This window comes from Hylobates moloch, unplaced genomic scaffold, assembly GCF_009828535.3.
Source record: "Hylobates moloch isolate HMO894 unplaced genomic scaffold, HMol_V3 SCAFFOLD_9, whole genome shotgun sequence".
NCBI classification, from domain to species: domain Eukaryota; kingdom Metazoa; phylum Chordata; class Mammalia; order Primates; family Hylobatidae; genus Hylobates; species Hylobates moloch.
In genome coordinates, this window is record NW_026652284.1 from 22,353,172 (window position 1) to 22,369,881 (window position 16,710).

Consider the following 16,710-nt stretch of genomic DNA (forward strand, 5'->3'; position numbering starts at 1 on the left):
CCAAATGTTAACTAGAATTAAAGAAAAACACCACTTGCTCACCAACTTGTTCATACGTGCCGTGTGTGTGTGTGTGTGTGTGTGTGTGTGTGTGTGCGTGTGTGTGTATATTTTTTCCCCTCCAAATTATTGAAGCAGAACAAATCTAGAACTTTGAAATCTTCCCCAAGTGGGATCTTCAGCAAACCAGGCTTTTCTTGCATAGGTGGCACTGTAGCAAGGTTCCTTAAAGGGCTGGTTGTGATGGCAGCTACAGGGAATCTGATGAGAGCGTAAAGAACCTCAGAATCCAGAGGCCTCAGAAGTGGGAGACTTGGGAAGCTGGGGTCAGGATGGAGTTGCAATTGGGAGACTCAGGAAGGAGCCAGAGGTGGGAGCAGTAATGAGGCCCTTTAGAACAATGGGTTTGCCAGTTGAGGACAGCAAGGTGTGCAGCTTGGAAATGACTCTCCCAGGTCCCCCGTTATGCTGCAGATGAGCGGTGTCCTGCCTGGTAAGCTAGGGCTCAGGTGGGACAGCTCAACCCCCACCAGACAGGGAGCAGGGGGCTGCTCGGGAGTGAGCTGCAGGATCTAGGGGCAGGCCAGAGACCTGTGGAATGGAGGGACCACTTGCTCGCACAGCTGCTGTGCGGCACCCAGCTGCACTCTGTAACCCATATGTTGCTGATCTGGAAAAAGGCAGAAGGCTCTCTCCCTCCATGAGCCTCCTGCCCAGAGAAATTGATTTCTGATGTCTGAAAACTCCCCAGGCCTGAGGTCAAATTGCTTTTCAGCTTCATGATGGGTAGAAGGGAGCAGGGACAGGGAAGTGGGCAGGGCTTTGTCCCTGCAGCTTCAGGTCCTGAGTCTGGCCTGGCCTGCCTCCTCCCCAACCCCTGGCATCAGGAGGGTACCTGGCTGGCCCTGCAAGGCGATGGGCTCGCTGGGCTCCGAGGGATCGCTCAGGCCATACTGGTTCATTGCTCGCACTCTGAAGACATACGACTTCTTTTTCTCCAGATCCAGAACGGCAAATCTCGGTGATTTCACAGGGCTTTCTGAGCTGATGGCCTCCCAGGTGCCACTACCTATGACGGACTGAAGAAACAGAGGAACTCACATTGGCTAAGTGGTCGCCCAGACCGGCTCTATGCTGGTCACTTCCCACGATCTCTGTCCCCAGCCCATGTGCTCTCATGATCCTCTATACTCAGCTCAGGCTGCCCCTGAGCATGGGGCTCTGCCCCATCTGCCTCCTCACCTCTCCACCTGGATGCCTACCGAGACCTCACGTCCAGCCTGTCCACGACGCAGCTCCAGAGCTTCCCACACCTGCATTGCATTGGTGGCCCCCATCCTTCCAGTCCCTCGGGTGAAACCCCTGGAGCCACCCTTGACTCTTCCTCTCTTTGTCTCATGCCCTAAATGTGCTCCATCAATGAACCCAGTTGGCTCACCCTTCAAAATTTACCCAGAACCCAGCCATGTCTTATCACCCTCATGCTCCCCACCATAACCTTGACGCAGGCTGCCAGCACCCTGTGCCTGAATGATCTGAATGGCCTCTTGACTGGTCTCCCCTCCATTTCTACCTATAACCCCCTTCTGTCTTGTCTCAAATGGCCATCGGGGGATCCTTTTATAGCACGGGTCAGACCAGGTCCCTGTCTGCCCAGAACCCTCCCAAGCCCCGCATCTCCCTCAGAGCAAAAGCTTCCGCATGGCCTGACCGCTCAGCCTGTCTGGCCACCGTTCCCTCTGCCCTTAGTCTCTTTGCTATTCCCTGAGGGTCCAAGTCCCACCTCCGGGCCTTTGCACTTGCTGGTCCCTCAGCCTGGAATGTTCTTCCCCCAGAAATCTCTTGGCTGGCTTCCTGTAGGCCTTTATTAAAACTCCACCTTCCTGGGGAGTGGTGAGGCCGTCCCAGCCACTCCATCTAAAAATGTCAGCAGCTCCTCTCCCCACACTTCAAGTTCCCCTCCCGGCTCGATGTCTTTCTCCTTAGCGCCTACCACTCACTACTGTGCTTAGTAGTCTACTGATTTACCCCATTTATCATCAGCACCCCCTTCCCCGACTACTGTGTCCCCAGGGCCAAGAACAGGACTGGCACGTGGCAGGTGCTCCATCTATGTTTCTGGGACAAATGAATGAACAAATGAATGAATTCTCACAATAACCCTGCAGGGAAGGTGTTAATTTCTCTGCCGATGAGGAAAGTCAGGTTCAGAGAGTTTCGGTAACTTGGCCAAAAGTCCTGCATCTAATGACTGGTGGATATGGTATTTAACTTCACTCAGGTGTGGGTGGCTGCAAACCTGTTTACTCTCCACAGCGTCAGGGACCCAGAAGGCAGACAGAAACCCCGAGTCTCTGGGCAGATGGAGGGTGGAGAGCCCAGGGTGATACATATGAGTGAGGTACCCAGAGACCCCTTCTGCTGAGTCTGGGCAAGAGAGTTAAGACCTAGAAGCACCAGGGGACCCACTGATTCCCTCCTCTGTGGTCTTCCCCCCACAAGCCCATCTGGCTGTCAGTGGCCTAGACCAGGTAGGACGAGAAATTGCCATAAGAAACCATGAACACTGCTGAGTTCCTACTGTGTGCCAGGCTCCATTCTAAGTCTTTATATGCGCTAATTAATTTGATCCTCACGTTAACCCTATAAGCTGCGTATGATTATTATCATTTTATGGAAGAAGAAACAGAGGCACAGAGAAACTAAGTAACTTGCCCAAGGTCACACAGCTGGTAAGTAGCAGAGATAGAATTTGAACCCAAGCAGTCTGACGCCAGCATCTTCACCATGATACACTACCGCCTCGCAAAACAAATCCTCAGTTATCTACAGCTCTCCTAGGTCGGAGAAAAAGGATTACCCATGAGTGTGAAAAGAGAGGCCCATTTGGATAACCAGAGCCAGAGATTCCTCCCTGGAAATTTTAAATTCATTTATTCCCTGAACATTTTCTATCCACCTAGTGTGTGCCAGGCATTGTGCTGGGCACAGAAAGTAATGAAAAGATAAACTTAGTCTCTGACTTCAGGGACATAGTCCAGAACACCTCCTTGGGAAGCACTGACAGATCCCAGGGGTTGCTGGCTCTGGCTGTGGGCTGTGTTTTATTTCATCTTCACAGGGCAGGGTCTCTATTCTATGCTGGAGGAAACTGAGGCTCAGAGAAGCTAGGACACTCACTCAGGATCACACAGCAGAAGGCAGGATTTGAATAGATCTTGACACCATGCTGTCTTCTACTCCGCCATACTGCCTCCCCTCCACTGTGAAGTACACTCCACAAGACCTGCCTCATCCCCGCTGAGGTCTCCCCTGCCCCCACTCGGTCCCCAGAGAGAGCCACCTCCTAGTGCTCATCACTCTGTAGGCTCCACAAGTGCTGCTGGTGCCTGTCCCTGGCTGGGGGGTACTAGCCTCGTTTCCCTCCCAACATAGTCCCACCAAGAAGAAGTGCTTGGCCCCAATGTGTGGTCTGATGCCAGCCGACTTGGGGGCAGGGAGGTACCCAGGAAGTGGTGGATCGTATTGTCATTGTTGTCTGTGCCTTATATTTTGTGTATTTCCATGAACAGCCTCAGGAATGACCAGCAGTGACTGGCCTCCCAGGGCTAGAGGTAGCTGCAAAAGGCTATTCAGTCCATCCCCATGCCTCTGTGTAGAGCCATGCCTGGGCCCTTCCAGCCAGGGGATTCTCTTTTATTCTCTGACGGCCTCCCCAGGGGACACTGCCCAGGGTCCCACAGCACATCTATTTCTCAGGCTGGCCTGGGGCTGGGGCCTCGGGGTCCCCTACCTTCTCCAGGGAGTACGTCAGTGGCGCTCGGCCCCGGGGGCTCGGCTCCTCCCAGGCCAGAACCACGTAGGCCTCTCGGATCTCGCTGGCATGGACATTGGTCGGCGGTGAGGGGATGGTCACGGTATCTGGAATCAGAGTCACCCAGGGCCGAGACGGGTGGACCCTCAGAGACCCCCTAATCTCAGTGCCTCATTCCATGGAGGAGGGAACTACACCCCCACTCATCCCCAAGAGAGGGGCAGTAATTGGCTCCAGGTCACTCAGCAATGCTGGGCAGAGCCGAGGCCAGAAGCCAGGTCTCCCCCTGCTCTGGCCAGGACTTTTCCCAATGTGTTCCCTCCTCCAGGAGGGCCGCAGCCAGGTGGGCCACAGTGACCCCAGCACTCTGGCTGCCTCCAGCTAGGCCCCGCCTGCCCTCATCCCCCACACCCTGCACAGGGACAGCTTCTGCCTCTTTGCCAGCTCACGTCCCAGAGTTTTGAGAACTATACAGGAGGCCCAGTGTGTGGGAGGATCCCGCCTACCTTCAAAATCGTCTGTGCTGATGGTGATCTTGTTGCCCAGATCAAAGGGGATCTCTAGGATGAGAAGGGAGCGTGGGAGGGTGGGGGGTGGGACAGGAGGAGTTAGGCCAGGGCCTACCCCACACCAGGCTCTGCATCCTGCCCCATCTCAGTCCTGGCCTTGCAGCCCTCGCTGTGCAACCTCAGACAGGTGCCCTCTGGCCTCGGCTTTCTCAGGGGTCCCAAGTGGAGCCCTGCTGCTCTGAGGCCCTGGTAGATGCTCTTTCTCTTGGGACAAGTGGAGACAGAGGAGGAGGGAGCTGCCTGGGGCCGGGCACCCTGCCACGGTGGAGCTTCTAGCACACCCAAGTCAGCGTGGCTCCCGAGGGCTGAGAGGGCCGTGTCCCCACACTCGAGCTTAAGGACATCTGACAGGTGCTGGGGTAGGGTGCTCCCTCAGACTGGTCTCTCCCATGGACAGGTTTGGTTTCTCACATTAGACTAGCTGTATCTTCCTTCTCAGGCTAGGGGTTCCTAAGGACCGGACTGTGCCTCTTCCATCAGACTGGAAGTTCTCGAGGGCTGGCCTTTGTCTCCTTCATCAGACTAGTGTTTACTAAGGGCCGGGCTGTGCTTCCTCCATCAGACTCGGGGCTCCTGAGGGCTGGATTGTCTCCTGTGTGAGATAGTCCTGAGGGTTCCCTGACTGATGTTCTAGAAAGTCGCTTAGGACCTCTGTACCCACCTGCCTTCCTCCGGGCTGCATCATGGTCACCCATGACAACCAACTCTGAGGCCTTGGAGGGGACACTGCTGCCTGCCCTGCTGATGGCTCTCACCCGGAACCGATAGCTCTGACCTTCGACGAGGCCTTGGATTGGGCACCGACAAGTCCCTCCAGGGGCCTCATGGCAGGGGATCCATTCCCCAGAGTCACCCTGGCACCTGTTGGAGACAGGCCCCCCTTTCAGCCCCTGCCCACAATGCACGCCTTCCCAATGTGAGCCTCCACAAGGGCCTTTCTCTGACTGGGGGAGCCTGCCCAGCTCACCTCTGCCAATGAAAGTTCTTCTCTCCAATGGAAGAGCCTGGCTCCAACCTCGGGCCCCTGGGAGACCTTTTCATCATCCCTGACACTGACCAGCAGCAGTGCCTTTCATGGGGCATCATCGTGAGCCTGTGACTGTGCTGTGCCCTCCACACCCAGCCCTTGTTTTATCTCCCTGGCAGTCCTAGGGGACATGTGTTGTCACCTTCACTGCACACATGGAGGATCTGTGGCTCAGAGAGTGACAAGACCTGCCCAAGGTCACACAGTTAGGATTCACCTGAGCTTGTCCCCTCCCTAAGTTGGTGTGCATTCCAGGTTGACCCACCAAGCCTGGGCTCTCTGTACCCTCTTGGTACCATTCATTGTCCCAGACAGTACAACAGTGCATGTTACCCTTATTGTTATCAGCTGGTTGAGGCAGTCGTCACATGTGGGTCCAAGTCTTGTCTCCACCACTAATGACAAATGTGTCTTTGAGCAAAGTCATCTCCCCACATACTTTGGTTTCCCCATCCATAGAAGAGGGCATTAGACATTCCCCCTCCCCTTTAGAGAGGGGTTGTTGTAAGGATGCAAAGAGATGAGGCATGCCCTTAGCATGGTCATGAGCCTGTCCATGGCAGCATTAGTTATTTTCTCAAGCTGGGCCTTCAGAGCCGGCCACACTGGAAAAAGGCTGGAGGTTCTGGCCTCTCTACCTGTTTGCCTCATCCCTTGGGGTCAGTGCTACTCCATCTCTCTCTGTCATTCAGGAAGGAAACTAGCCCACGAATTCACTGTGCTCAGGGTTCAAGCACTCCCCGTTTTGCCCCTCCGGGTCAGCTCTAGAGGGTCCACAGGGCAGTGGCCGACTCCAGCGTAGAATTCCAGTTATCAGCATGACAAAGACTCGGAGGTGTGGATGCCCCTCCATTGCCCCTAAATGACACAGCACAGCCCGCCTCCTGTCCTGTTCTAAGGAGCGGGGGTGTGGGGGTTCTCTGAGGTCAGACATGGGGCCTCCTCTTTGCTGTGGCTCCCACAACCAGACAGAATTCTACCCCTAGGGCCTCTGCCACTCACGAGGCCGACTCACCGCTCAATGGAGTAGGCAGTGATGGGGTTGCCCCGGGTGTCACTGGGCGGGGCCCAGGTCAGGATGAGGCAGTCTCTGTTCACATCCAGGCATCGGACGTTCAGCGGAGAGCCTGGGGCCCCGGGGTTCTCGGCCTCGGCATCTGAAACCCGGGGGTGAGAGGGAGGCCCTTCTAGTCAGTGGCCATTTGGTGACAGGCCCTTCCCCCTCCCACCTAGCATCCCCTTCTCATCCATCCTCCAGTGGCTCAGTTTTGATCTTGAGGACTGGGGCCTGAATATTAGTCCCCCACCTCCATAGCAGTATCTGAGGGAAGGGTGACAGTACCATTTCTTGGAGGCCCATTTTACACCAAGTACCTGAACAAGTGGAATAATTAATTCTAGCCCAGAGCAGCCTTCCCCTCTTTGGATGGGGAAACTGAGTCTCATGGAGGTAAGTGACCTGCCCAAGGTCACCCAGCTGGTGAAGTGACAAAGCCAGGATGCGAACCCAGGCCCTAAGCAGTGGCCAGGATCACTCCAGCCCCATACTCAGCTCCCCGCCTCCCTGGCTCCAGCCAGGCTAACTCTCGGGCCACGTCCCTTTGGAGGGTCATAGGATGCCATGGGGAGTCTTGGAGACCCCAACCCAAAGCCCTCATTTTATGGCAGAGAAATTGAGGCCCCAAGAGAGCAGGGCCCTTGCCTAAGGTTCCACAGCAAACGAGGGGCAGAGCCCTGGTCTCTGGGCTCCTGCCGCCACCCTGTGCCCACCCATGCCTTCACCTCTCACAAGCACATAGGTGCTCTGTTCCCGGGGTCCGAAGGGCGAGGGCACCCGGACCACATAGAGCCCCTCGTCCTCCTTGTAGGTGCAGGACACCTTCAGGGATGCCTGGCGGTCTGCGTAGAGGACCTTCCGACGTCGTGAGGACCTCAGTAGCCTCCCTGTGGAGGGGAAGCGGGGGGCCATTGAGTTTGTGGGGGGTCCTGGTCTCACCTGGGAACCACGGAAATCGGGGGGTCCGGAGACCCTGGCTGGGCAGAGAGAGAGGCTGGTGAGGCTCAGTTCAGGCCTCGGGTGGGGGTGGTGGCCTCCAGGGCTTTGCCAAGGCAGTGGAGAACTCTCCTTTGCAGAGGGCTTGGGGAGTAGGGAAGGGCCAGTGCGGGGTTGGGGCTCAATGAGGGAGTGAGGGTTTAGGGACATAGCTGGTGACAACGTGAGGAGTTGTAGGTTCTCTGAGGAAGTAGGAGCAAGAGAGATGGGTCCCTGTATGGGGTCAGGGGACTCAAAGAAGGAGGGCCCGTTTCGGGGGCTGGGAGCTCAGTAAAGGGCCTGGGTCTCATTGAGAGAGCTGGGACCTCGGTGAGGCGGTTAGAGGACTTGTCGAGGGGTTAGGGGTCAGGGAAGGGAGTGAGGGCTCACGGGATGGGAGCTTAGGAGGTGGATGGGGACTCAGAAAGGGAGTCCGGGGCTCAGGGGCAGGCCCTGCCCTGAAGCCACACTGTGGGGTCAGCTCTTCTCTTTGCCCCATGCGAAGGCTCCGCCCTCCAGTCAGCACCTCCATTCTGGAAGATCTACAGGTTTAGGAAAACGTCTCAGCCTTGTTATTGCAGCTGTCAGGGATCCTGATGGCTCCCATACTCCCTGCTCCCAGCAGGTGCAGCCTCCCTGGGCTCAGAGCTGGGGGTGCCGGAGGGGCACTGTACTCTGGGTCCTTAGGCTATAGGCCTGGTCATGGATTGGGTAGGAGGTCCAGCCATCCTCCTCCTCCCTTCCTGGGCCACGTCTTCCTGCCTTGGCTCTGACCAGGCTTCTCCAGGCCTCGCCTGAGACATCCCCAGGGACCTCCCAGCCCACGGGTCAGCAACTGTTTATCTGCACCACCACCCTGACTCTGAAAAGCCTGACGCCACTGTTGCAGCCTGCCCTGAGTGCTTGTGGTGCCCTCCTGCCTCCCGACCTTGGGGCTCTGTTCCCATTGCTTTGAGTGCCCTCACTCACTTACTTTATTTATTTATTTATTTATTTATTTATTTATTTATTTGAGATGGAGTCTTGCTCTTGTCCCCCAGGCTGGAGTGCAATGGCGCCATCTCGGCTCACTGCAACCTCTGCCTCCCGAGTTCAAGCGATTCTCCTGCCTCAGCCTCCCGAGTAGCTAGGATTACAGGCGCCCACCACCATGCCAGGCTGATTTTTGTAGTTTTAGTAGAGATGGAGTTTCGCCATGTAGGCCAGGCCTGAACTCTTGACCTCAAGTGATCCATCCGCCTCAGCTTCCCAGAGTGCTAGGATTACAGGTGTGAGCCACCACGCCTGGCCTCCCTCACTCACTCTTAGGGAGGTAATGAAGCATGCAAACGGCTGAGCAGGTGCCTGGTCAGTGCCAGCGGCTACAGTTGTGCTGATGGCTTCCTCCCTTCTCCCAGGTGGACATAGCCCCCTGGGCTCATGCATATCTGCCCCTACCCTTCGCCCCAGCCCCAACCCAGGGCCTGGCATCCCACAGATGCTTGGTGGCCATTTATGGGGTGGCATGGTCTGACCACACCTGGCTGCACTCCCGCTCTCTTCTACCTCTTCAGCACTTTAGCTCAGTTGATACTGGTTGGGGAGAGTCGCTGTCCGCTAGGGGTCCTCTCTGGCTCTGAGTTGAGCTTTGGAGGGGCTAGCTCTGGAGGCTGGGGGCCAGGACTGGGGGTCCTCACCATCTTGGAACCACTGGATACTCTCAGCATCTAACACATCTTCCGAAAACAAGCATGACAGGGAGAAGGGTTCCTTCTCACGAGCAAAGACTGGCTTCAGCACCGAGGTGAATTCCACGCTGGGGCCAAACATCGATCCTGGGGTGGGAATGAAATTTGGGGCAGAAGTTTTTGAGGCAGCCAGCCTGGCCTGGGACTTAGGAGTGAGGATTTTTCTGGGGCATCCCCTCTCTTCTGGGTCTTGACTGGGAGAAGGGGACCTGGCCTTGGGGTAGGAGGGGAAGAGACTTATCTAGGTAGGGGCCAGAGAAGCCAAAGAGCAAACATCCCAAGGCCAAGTTCATTGTTCATTGATTTTTCTGGCTTTGCCTTTCGAACCCAGTTTTGGTCAGAGGACAGCTCAGCCGCTGGGGACAGCTCTGGGGTACCCTGCGGCCTTTAGAAGTCAGGTGCAGGTGTTACCAGCTCATACACAAACCCCGGTGGACATCCTCTTATGGGCAGGGGATTGCTCTATTCTAAACAGGGACCGTGGGGGTGGGGGAGCAAAGGCTGAACAAAGAATCCCAGGTCCCGTTCTCCCGCAGCCGACTTACTTTTGAAGATTTCTGAATCGAAGCCAGCATCCTTCCCCAGGTAAGCTGAAAACCAAAGGCAAATGGAGTTGGAGAAGGTTCAGACCTCACATTCCTACGCTATTTTGGGGACATGGGCTTTGGATATGAGTTCGAGTCCTGGTCTGTTGGTGGCTTCCCCTTGTGGCTTTGGGAAAGTTCTTTCACCTCTCTGTGCCTCAGTTTCTTCAGCAGTAAAATGGGACAGTAATTCCTACCTGGAGCAAGGAACAAGCGGGTTCACGTGAATCAAGCCCCCAGCCATAGCCTGACACAAGGCGGGTTCTCAATACATGCTCGTTTCCTTTCCCTACCCAAACTTGCCCCCAGGATTATGCACTGTCTTCACAGCGGTCAAGCCCGGTCAGAGACGTGGGGATTTCTGGTGGGATCAGGAAGAGTGGTGGGGGAAGGGCAGCACTGAGAGGTGTCCAGGGGCTGAAGGGTGAAATCCAAGGTAATGTTGCCACAGACCACCAGAGAATAGTAACAGCAGCTCTCACTCACACAGTGCTCGCCGCATGCTGTGAGGATCGAATGAGCCAATTAAACACATAAACACATTGACTCATTCTATCTTCACAACAGCCCTGTCAGTTGGTACTATTATTATCCTCTCAAACAGATGAGAAAACTGAGGCACAGCCGTCCAGACAACAGCCCAGCAGCCTGAAGCTATGACATGACACTGGTCCCTGGAAGGCTCTTCCTGAGCAAGGTCCAGAGAAGGGCAGAAGGCTGCCCGAGATCACACAGGTCAGTGGAAGGGTCAGGATGGAAACTCAGGGCTTCTGTCCCCCAGGTCACTAAAATCACCCAAGTTGCTACAGAGAAGAGAGCAGAGAAGAGGGTGGTAGTGGCGGTGAGTGGAGTAGGAGAAGTAGGGGGGTTGGCTGGAGTCTGGGGCCAAGAGCAAGCCTGGTGGACCCTGGAGTTGCCAGCCTTGACAGAGAGAGGGACAGGGATCTGGAAGGAGTGGTGGGAAGGATGGGTGGGCAGAGGGAGGCAGGGCCCCAGTCCCTGACCTTGGGCTTGACTCTGGGCACAGCCTATGGGGACAGCTCAAATTTCTGCATAAGAGCTTGGCCTGGCAGCAGGATCTGCCTCCTAAGAGCTATTTAGGGAACAGGACAGTGGGTGGAGAGGGCTGTGCAGGACAGTTTAACAAGGTCTGATGAGAGGCAGGGAGGGTGGGCTGGGATCCACCTGTCTACTGCCCAAGACAGCTGCCTTAGGAGTGTGTGTTTGAGTGTGTGTGTGTGTGTGTGTATGTGTGCACATGTGGGCTTCTCTCTCCCGGGGGTCCTGGAACTCAGGGCACGGCATTCTTCTGGGCCCAAAGGTGTGACCCCCTTGGGCAGTGCCCTGCCCTGGTCATGGGAGTGGGTACCACATGCCAAGGCTTATACGTATCATCTCATTTAATCAATTTGGGCATCTGAGAGAGGTGGTAGGATTGTAGGATTCTCCCTTTCACAGATGAGGAAATAGAGGCTCAGAGAAATGAGGTGGCTTCCCAGATTTACACAGCCAGTCGGTGGCAGAGCCAGGATGTGAACTCGGGTCTGGCTGACTCCTGAGTGTCTCCCTGCTTTATGCTGTAATTTCAGATGCCCAGGGGGTGACCTCCAGGAGGGGCCCAAGCCCAACTGGAAAATGTGCATCAGAACCCACTGGGGCAGTCGGGGTCAGGTGGGGAGTTGCTGGGGTTTGGTCTTTGCCCCTGAGGACTCCTCAGCAGGGTTGTGGGGCCAGATCACCCTCCCAGAGGCCCTGAAATGGATCCCAACCCAAGCGCAATCCGGTGGGCCACATGCTCTTTGGCATGGCGGGCAGGTGGGTTCGCCGTGAACAGCTGTGTAGGTTGTGCTCTGTGCAAACGTATCCCCTGAGAGAGCAACTTGGGGGCTAAAATTCAGTCTGTTTGCCATTTGCCAAGCCATGTGCCCTGGAGTGGGAGCTGCACCTGCCTGCAGAAAAGGGGCCCCTTTCGCTAATTCATCCACTCAGTTCACCCAAAGGTGCCCACCATGCCAGTGATGACTCTGCAAAGAGAGCTGAGTTCAAGTCCCAGCCCTGCCACCGGCTGGCTCAGGATGGAATCAGGTACTATCAAGGGTGTCTGGCACACAGTGAAGACTCAGGAGAGGACAGCTCCCTTCCCATCTCCCAGTTGCTCTTGACACCAACCCACAGGGACAGGTGATCCTGCCTCACTCACCTTCCACCATCAGCCCACGCCAGGCTGATGGAGGAGACTATCGCATGCTGCGAAGGTCCCCAGGGAAGCGGGAGTCTCCAGGGCTGCCCTGGTCACCCAGTACCAGGCTGAACAGCCTTGTGCCAATGGCCCTTCCTCAGGTCTCACGCAGACCCATGTCCTTGTCTGCCTAGCTTGGGTTTGCTGTGGCCCAGACTGCCTGTTGGGGATGGGAGGACTTACTGCGGACGAGGACTTTGGCGAAGGAGGAGGCCTGGCCGTAGGCGTTCTTCACTCGCACAGTGTAAGTGGCTGAGTCCTCAATGGTGCATCTGGAAAGGAGAGAGGGAGAAGTTCCTCCCAAGACTGCTGGGCTCCATGGGAAACACAAGTCCCCTGTGTGGGTGGGAAAGGCTGGAACTAAGGAAAGCCTCACGGTGCCAGGAAGAGACTTTGGTCACTATCTCTGAAAAGCTGTGTGTTTTCAGGTTGCCCACTGCACCTTTCCATGCTTCAGTGTCCTCTGAAAAACTGGGGACACGACACCACCTAAACCATCTCAGGAGAAAGTGCTTTGAAAATATGGCATGCCACATTGCAGTTACTGCTGACTGTGGAGGATCAGAGAGGTTAAGTGACTTTCCCAGAGTCACAGAGCAAATGGAATTCAACTCAGCTTCAAACAAGAATCCTGGAGCAGGAGCCTCCTCCTTTCTCAGAGAGCAGCAGACAAACTTGGTCAAGGCAGGCTGCAATCTGGGTAGAACTGGGCCAGACACCCAGGTGTTCCCAGTCTCAGGTGTGAGTCTCACCACCAACCAGGCCAACCCTGTCACATTCCCAGTGAAAGCCTGGGCCATCTCCATCCCAGGGGCACCCTGGTGACAGAGAGGAGGTGGTAGGATGTGGCACCTCTGGCCCCATTAGCAGGCAGAGGCCCCTTGGTGCCTCCTTTTTGCCCGTGGTCACTCAGTGCAGGAACCCCTCTTGCTTCCAGGGCCAGTCCCACCTGCCCCTGGAGGTCCCCCTGGGCCTGCGCACCTTCCTCGACTGTGGAGTCCCTGGGGCACCTCCCTTATATGGTCAGATATTTATGTCTCCCCACTTCTGAAGGGGAAGATGAGTGTTCTGCTTATCTTTGTGTCTCTGAGGCCTGGGTTGGTTGAGGTGGAGGGTTTGGTGGTTGGGAAACAACCCAGATAGAGGGAAATGGCTCACACCAGGCCCTGCCACATAGTAGCTGTACGAGACCCTTAACTTTCTGAGCCTGTTTCATCACCTGCGACACGGGGTGCTTCCCTCAAGCATGGTGGCAGGGATTATGGATCGTATGTGAAAAGCACCCAGCACAGGGCCTGGCACCTGGGAGGAACTCAGTGTGTGGCAGCTGATATGAATGATGAGTGACACAGGCCTTGGGGAGGACTGCACTCTTCTATTCCCATGTGGCCTCCCCACATGCGCCCTGCCTCTTCCCTCAAAACCATGCTTAGGACTTACCATCTCCTGAAAGGCTGAACTCTCTCCCATGTCACTGCTTCCCCTCACATGTGTATGTTTGTGTACACAAGCATATGTGTGAGCACTGGGTATGTGCATGTGTGTATATGTGCGTGCACAGGTGCATATGGGTGCGTATTATGGTATTTTCTCTCCCCGACAAGGAGCCTTCCCAGCATGCCTAGTTCAGCGTCCAGTCCTCATGGCCAGCCTCCGAGTCCAAATTTCTCACCGTGTATCTTGAGGCATCGGAATCGCATGGTGGGTGTGTGTGTTAAATATCAATTCCTGGGCTCCGTTCCAGACCTGCTTAATCTGAATCTCTGGGGGTCGGGGGAGGGTCTGTCCTGTCCCAGGAATTGGTATTTTGACCAGCACCCCAGAGACTTCTGAAGAAGGTGAACTTGGGCCACAGCTCCGAGGAAGGGTTTGGGATCCTGCTCTGGCCTCGGCGGTGGCAGGGCCTGGGGTCATGGGTCTCTCCAGGTCCCCAGTCTTACCTCCTAATCTCCAGGGACAGCAGCCCGTAGTTGTTGGTGATTCGGTATTTTCCGGCAGGAAAGAGGCGGGGATCAATCCGTGTGTCATTTTTGTACCTGTGGAGACACAGCGGTCTGTGTCAGGCAGTGTGGTTCCAAGCGGGAGGGGTCTGGAGGTTCTCGGATGGGGATTCCAGCCGCAGGTTTTTGTTTTGTTTTGTTTTGTTGAGACGGAGTTTTGCTTTGTTGCCTAGGCTGGAGCGCAGTGGTACAACCTCAGCTCACTGCAACCTCCGCCTCTCGGGTTCAAGCAGTTCTCCCTGCCTCAGCCTCCTGAGTAGTTGGGATTACAGACGCCTTCCATCACGCCCGGCTAATTTTTGTATTTTTAGTAGAGACAGAGTTTCCCCGTGTTGGCTAGGCTGGTCTCGAACTCCTGACCTCCGGTGATCCGCCTGCCTCAGCCTCTCAAAGTGCTGAGATTATAGGCGTGAACCACTGCGCCTGGCCTCCAGTTGCAGTTTTGTGTTGCTTACTTGCCTGTGCAATTGGAGCAGCACTTATGCCACTCTGAGCCTCAGTTGTCCTGACTTGTGAAATGGGGGTACGAGAACACCGGCCTCACAGGGCTGCTGTGACAATTAAATGGGATAGGCCTATAAAGCCTTTCCCCTGTGCCCACACACCGCAGGCGCCCAAGGGTTTGTTTCCCTTCTGGGGGCAGAGAAGAGGGAGCCTGTAATTAGGGGCAGCTGCCCCTCTCCCTACCAAGCCATCCCCGGGGGTACCCTAGGACCAGGCCCCAGCTTTTCCCTTCCCTCCGAAGGGGCTGGCCAAGGAAGGAACCCCAGACCCCTGACGCTCTTCCCAACCCCCGAGGATGGCTATTCTTCATTTTGGCTCTCATTACAATAGCCGGAGGAGCTTTCAAAAATCTCCATGCCCAGTTTCTGAACATAAGGCTGTGGGAATTTGCATCGGAAACTGCTAATTATTCTCCAGTAGCCATTCTCAGGGGGAAATAGAATTTACCCATGGGCCACCCAATATACGATGTATCTCCTTGCCTCTCTTTCTGCTTGATGTGGCCATATGACTTAGTATTGTCAACAGCAAGCGGGGACAAGAGTCATGTGGCTGCTCCTGATGACACCCTTTGTCCCATTTCACATCATCGTTCCCTCTGTCCTTGGCAGGAACAGGGAGGTGCCGCCGGCTGTCTCACACCCCAAAGCTCAGGGCTGCTCCTCCAGCAGTGATCTGGAGAAGCTCAGTCCCTGGGGAGTCCATACAGCAGGCCTGTGCCATCTGCATCCACACATTTAGATGGAAGAAAACAAGCTTCTAGCTTATTTAAGCCATTAAAAACAAAATGAAACTCCAGGTCCGGGCTGCATCCCAAATCAATTAAATCAGAATTTCGGGGGGTGAGACCCTGGGATCAGTGTTTTGAAAATCCCCTGGTGAGGTTGGATGCGGTGGCTCATGCCTGTAATCCCAACACTTTGGGAGGCCAAGGCTGGAGGACTGCTTGAGGCCAGGAGTTTAAGATCAGCCTGGGCAACATAGCAAGACCCCATCTTTACAAAATATTCTTTAAAATAATTAGCTGGGTGTGGTGGGGTGTGCCTGTCATCCTAGCTATTCAGGAGGCTGAGGCAGGAGGACTGCTTGAGGCCAGGAGTTTGAGGCTGTAGCGAACCATGATTGTGCCACTGTACTCCAGCCTGGGTGATAGAGCAAGACCCTGTCTCAAAAAAAAAAAATTGTTTTTCTTAATGTCCTCTGGTGATTCCCAAGGGTAGTCACGCGATCGCCCTGCCCTGGATGCTGCCCTCATTTTCTGTGAACTTGGGTCTTGTTCCCCCTGCTGTGTGGACAGGACAGTGGGGTGGCCTGGGGTCCTGGAGGCCTAAGTAGTAGGGGCTGAGGAGTGAGGGTGAGTGACACTTAAGAGGCCTGGATTTTGACACAGCTTGCTGTGTGACCTTAGGCAATTCCATACCCCTCTCTGGGCCTCTGTGTCCCTGAGGCCATGGAATGGAGTCTCATGGGATGATGCTTCTCTCTGTCCTGGGTGGGTGGCTGAGGTTGAAGAGGAGGCCTCCCAGAGAGAGGGCACCCCAGCCTCAGCCTGCTTCCTTCCCTGGACCTGGCCTCACCCATGCCCTGTTTGTCTCCAGGGCAACCAAACACAGCTACACCCACGATACACGATGCAGCCCCCAGCCTGGCCCCCTCCTGAAAGGAGATCGGCTAAACCTCCTGCAGGGAGGGTGATGCCTAATCTGGGTGCCCAATCTCTCCAGCTCTCCAGGCCTGAGGGCCAGGGTTAGGTCCCCTACCACACACCTGTCAGGAAGATTCCAGACGCCTCAGCCTGGCCAGCTTTGCTTTTCCTGGAAAAAGCAGCTGCTGCGGCTCTGGCATGGCCAAGACAGCCGGAGACCTCAACGCTCACCCCTCCCTCTCTCTGGGCCTCAGTGTCCGCCTGTGCACTCAGGCCCTTGAAGGCACAAGCAAAGGACTGCCCGAAGTGGCAGCCAGTGACAAAACAAGCTTGACTGGGACAGGGGAGGTGAGGGGCCTGGGCAGGGTTTAGCTCTGTAAGGACCTCAAAAGGAATGAGATTTCTGTTATTTATCTAAATCTTTTTTTTGGCCTCACATATTTTGGTGCTCGATTTTACTTTTTAAGAATGTTTTAGGGAGGCCGAGGCGGGCGGATCACTTGAAGTCAGGAGTTCCAGACTAGCCTGGCCAAAATGGTGAAACCCCATCTCTACGAAAAATACACAAA

General features: G+C 55.5%; 1 protein-coding gene and 1 long non-coding RNA gene across 3 annotated transcripts in view; one reads left to right on the plus strand and one right to left on the minus strand.

Moving 5' to 3' along the window:
- LOC131384192 (uncharacterized) overlaps positions 1–2,117 on the plus strand; it is a 91,806-nt gene extending 89,689 nt beyond the window's left edge. For both annotated transcript variants that reach the window (XR_009214797.1, XR_009214799.1), the window contains one exon: positions 1,002–2,117. This is a non-coding gene — a long non-coding RNA (uncharacterized LOC131384192). The remainder of the gene's footprint in view (positions 1–1,001) is intronic.
- The window catches only part of MYOM3 (myomesin 3), a 56,428-nt gene that overhangs the window by 29,916 nt on the left and 9,802 nt on the right, over positions 1–16,710 (minus strand). Inside the window, exons 6-15 of the mRNA XM_032759294.2 lie at positions 13,933–14,028; positions 12,176–12,264; positions 9,715–9,759; positions 9,119–9,256; positions 7,193–7,354; positions 6,426–6,567; positions 5,045–5,244; positions 4,321–4,374; positions 3,794–3,921; positions 896–1,079 (exon numbers count right to left, since the gene is read on the minus strand). Coding sequence (XP_032615185.1) covers positions 896–1,079; positions 3,794–3,921; positions 4,321–4,374; positions 5,045–5,244; positions 6,426–6,567; positions 7,193–7,354; positions 9,119–9,256; positions 9,715–9,759; positions 12,176–12,264; positions 13,933–14,028 — 1,238 coding nt within the window. The remainder of the gene's footprint in view (positions 1–895; positions 1,080–3,793; positions 3,922–4,320; positions 4,375–5,044; positions 5,245–6,425; positions 6,568–7,192; positions 7,355–9,118; positions 9,257–9,714; positions 9,760–12,175; positions 12,265–13,932; positions 14,029–16,710) is intronic.